Genomic DNA, 3,401 nt, shown 5'->3' with positions numbered 1-3,401 from the left:
CTTTATTTGATCAGGAACAAGACAAAGAAACCAGCTCGCAGGCCGGTTTATATGCGTTCAGAAAACCCGCCACCAAGCACACCTAAACACACCCCCTACTCCCGATAGGCTATTTACAGTAACCGGGCGACCATTGGTCTCCCGGCTGGGAAGCTGGCCCTTTGATTGGGCCGGCTAGGATCCTATGGATCCTTTGTCTTTCGACTGAAGCTACTGAGGAATATTGCCTGGCCAGCCCGGGCAAGTCCGGGCATGTCAGGCTGAATGCACTACACGTGGTAATGGCGACAGTACATTACAGGAAGGAAGGAAGGAAGGAAGGAAGGAAGGAAGGAAGGAAGGAAGGAAGGAAGGAAGGAAGGAAAGAGGGAAGGAGGGAGGGAAGGAGGGAGGGAGGGAGGAGGAGGAGGAGGAGGAGGAAGAGGAGAAGAAGAAGAAGAAGGAGGAGGAGGAGTTGGTTTTAATAGTCCACTTTTCTCTCCCTTAAGGAGTCTCAGAGCGGCTTACAATCACCTTCCCTTCCTCTCCCCACCACAGACACCCTGTGAGGCAGGTGGGGCTGAGAGAGTTCTGAGAGAACTGGGACTGGCCCAAGGTCACCCAGCAGGCTTCACGTGGAAGAGGAGTGGGGAACCAAACCCGCTTCTCCAAATTAGAGTCCACCAATCTTATCCACACCCCAGGGGTGGCCAAACTGCAGTTCGGGAGCCGCGTGCAGCTCTTTCACACCGTCTAATTTAACGTTAATAAAAAGCAAATTTGCATATTTTCCCAATAAAAACGTGTGTGTAATATTTGTTCATGTCTTGTGGCTCTCAAACATCTGATGCTTATTCTGTGTGGCTTTCACATTAAGCAAGTTTGGCCCACCCCTGCACTACACCATGCTTGTCTAGGGATATAAAAGTGTCAGGTTTCATGATTCCTCACATGCAGGGATCATTTCCTAGAAAAAGAAGTGCAGGAGCTCATTAGCATAACTCATTAGCATAACTTTTTTGCATAGGCCACACACCCCTGACATCACCGGAAGTGTGTCAGAAGGCAATACCCACCGCTCAGGCTCCACTGGACTGTTTTGGATCACTAGCTATTGGGGGGTGGGGGGAACATGCAGATCTGTCCTCGCAGAGGAGGGAGAGCTTGTACCTGAATAAAACTTGGTCTTAAAGGTGCCACTGGACTGTTTTGGATTGCTAGCTATTGTGGGGTGGGGGGAACGTGTAGATCTGTCCTCGCAGAGGAGGGAGAGCTTGTACCTGAATAAAACTTGGTCTTAAAGGTGCCACTGGACTGTTTTGGGCCGAGGGGCCGGGGGGAGCTCTGCAACTTACCTGGCTGCTTCTTGCTCTGACTGAGGGCTGCTGGGAGTAGGGGGTGGGGCTTGTTGCATGTGCCCGCCCACTGGGCTCTTTACTGCCGGAGCTCCGCTCCTGTGCGCTCCTGCAGGAAATGACCCCTGCTCACATGGCTAATGTCTTCTCTCCTTTTGCTCTTCTCTCCCCCACTTATTTTTCCCTTTCTTTTCCAGTCCATTATCGACCACATGCACCTCAAGTGCAAGTGCCACGGATTGTCCGGTAGCTGCGAGGTGAAAACCTGTTGGTGGTCCCAGCCGGACTTCCGAGTCATCGGCGACTACCTGAAAGACAAGTACGACAGCGCTTCGGAAATGGTGGTGGAGAAGCACAGGGAATCCCGCGGCTGGGTAGAGACGCTCCGGCCCAAATACAACTTCTTCAAAGCGCCGACCGAGAGAGACCTGGTCTACTATGAGAACTCGCCCAACTTCTGCGAGCCGAACCCCGAAACCGGCTCCTTTGGCACCCGTGACAGGATCTGCAATGTCAGCTCGCACGGGATAGACGGTTGTGACCTCTTGTGCTGTGGGCGTGGGCACAACACCCGGACTGAGAAGAGGAAGGAGAAGTGTCACTGCATTTTCCACTGGTGTTGCTACGTCAGCTGTCAGGAGTGCACACGGGTCTACGACGTTCACACGTGCAAGTAAAAACTGGGTGTCCTCCATCCAAGGGAAACAGACCAGAGACAACTTCTTTTTGTGGGGGAAGTCGGCTTCTTGAGACTAAACGGGATCAAACAGACGCAAACGAAACCGAGGCAAAAAGGGGTCGGCTAGAATAGGTCTGATTTGTTCTCGGCTCTCTCGCTTGGAGGCGGGCCTTGTGACGTGGAACTCCTGACGAGCCAAGAAACAGGCACGTGAACCGTTCGACCTTCCTCCCTGCACGAGACTGCGGTTCCTTTGACTATTCAACAACACAGACCTGGATATGGAGAGCCAGAGGGCTTCCGGAAAGTTCCGGCGCCTCCGCTCTTTCCTCTCTTGACCCACGTGGCAAGACTCCTGCTCAAGTGTCCTTTGAAAGTTGTGCGTCTTCCCAAAAACATGGCCTACTCACGCATACGAGCACGGATGGCGGCTTCTAACGCAGTGATTCTTTACGTTCTGGCTCAATCTGTAGCGCTGTGTTCCTGCCGCTGAGTCTCTGTGTATAGAATTAACAAGAGGCGGTGCGCTTCTTTTCCTCAGAGACCCTCATTTGACTCCTCATGGGAACTGGAGGGATGGGTGGACAGCTCTCCGCTGCTGTGAAATGACCGGACTCTTCCCCCCCCCCCGAACGGGTTGATGTCGCGCCATGTAACATATAAATCGGAAGTGACAACCCAAACTGCACATTTGCCGTGGGACGGGGCAGGGAGAGGGTGGGGGTGGGGTGGCACTTGGGTGGCATGCCTCTTAGGCGGCGTGGGAGACCCCACGCCAGTACACAACCACACACACGTGCATCCGATGTATACAAACTGCCTCACAGTCTTGAGCGAATTATGAAGGCCAGGAGAGGTTCTCGGTTCTGCTTGTGTTGAGCAGACCTTTCCCCCGCAGGGAGCAGGATCACAGCAGTGGCCTGGTTAGCTAGACAACATAGTGGGTACCAAACGGACAGTCCCCTCATGAGGTGCATGGAGATGGAAGGCAGCCGCGCCTTAGCATCCCGTGTTGATTTTTTGAACCACATCAGTTCACAGTTACGGGAAGGATGGGAGGCCATCAACGCTCCCTCTAAGCTGTGGAGTCTTGTGAGCAAAAATCCTACTTTGTGAGCAACTGGCATTCAAGTGGTGAGCGAGCGATTCGGCTCCTGCATAAATCAGTTTGCTCTAGGGCCATCCTTCCTGAGCGAAGACAAAAGTGTGTGAGCTGGAGGCTAGGAAACTGTGAGCTGGCTCACACTAACTCAGCTTAGAGGGAACACTGAAGGCCATATCTTTTGGCTTTCTGTACCATGTGGCTCAAGTGGTTAAGTTGCTGAACTGCAGGCTGTGGAAGGTCAGTAGTTCAGCAGTTCAAGACCCGGGTGCCGCAAGACGGGGTG

The 3,401-nt window shown here is 53.2% G+C and overlaps 1 protein-coding gene across 1 annotated transcript in view; it reads left to right on the top strand.

The window, feature by feature from the left end:
* LOC107124065 (protein Wnt-3a) overlaps positions 1–2,011 on the top strand; it is a 75,891-nt gene extending 73,880 nt beyond the window's left edge. Inside the window, exon 3 of the mRNA XM_015427453.1 lies at positions 1,532–2,011. Coding sequence (XP_015282939.1) covers positions 1,532–2,011 — 480 coding nt within the window. The remainder of the gene's footprint in view (positions 1–1,531) is intronic.
* The last annotated feature ends 1,390 nt before the right edge of the window (positions 2,012–3,401 follow it).

Source organism: Gekko japonicus, unplaced genomic scaffold, assembly GCF_001447785.1.
Source record: "Gekko japonicus isolate JY-2015 unplaced genomic scaffold, Gekko_japonicus_V1.1 scaffold3013, whole genome shotgun sequence".
Classification (NCBI taxonomy): Eukaryota; Metazoa; Chordata; class Lepidosauria; order Squamata; family Gekkonidae; genus Gekko; species Gekko japonicus.
Note: the sequence above shows the minus strand (reverse complement) of the source record. Positions and strands in the feature narration are given on the sequence as shown.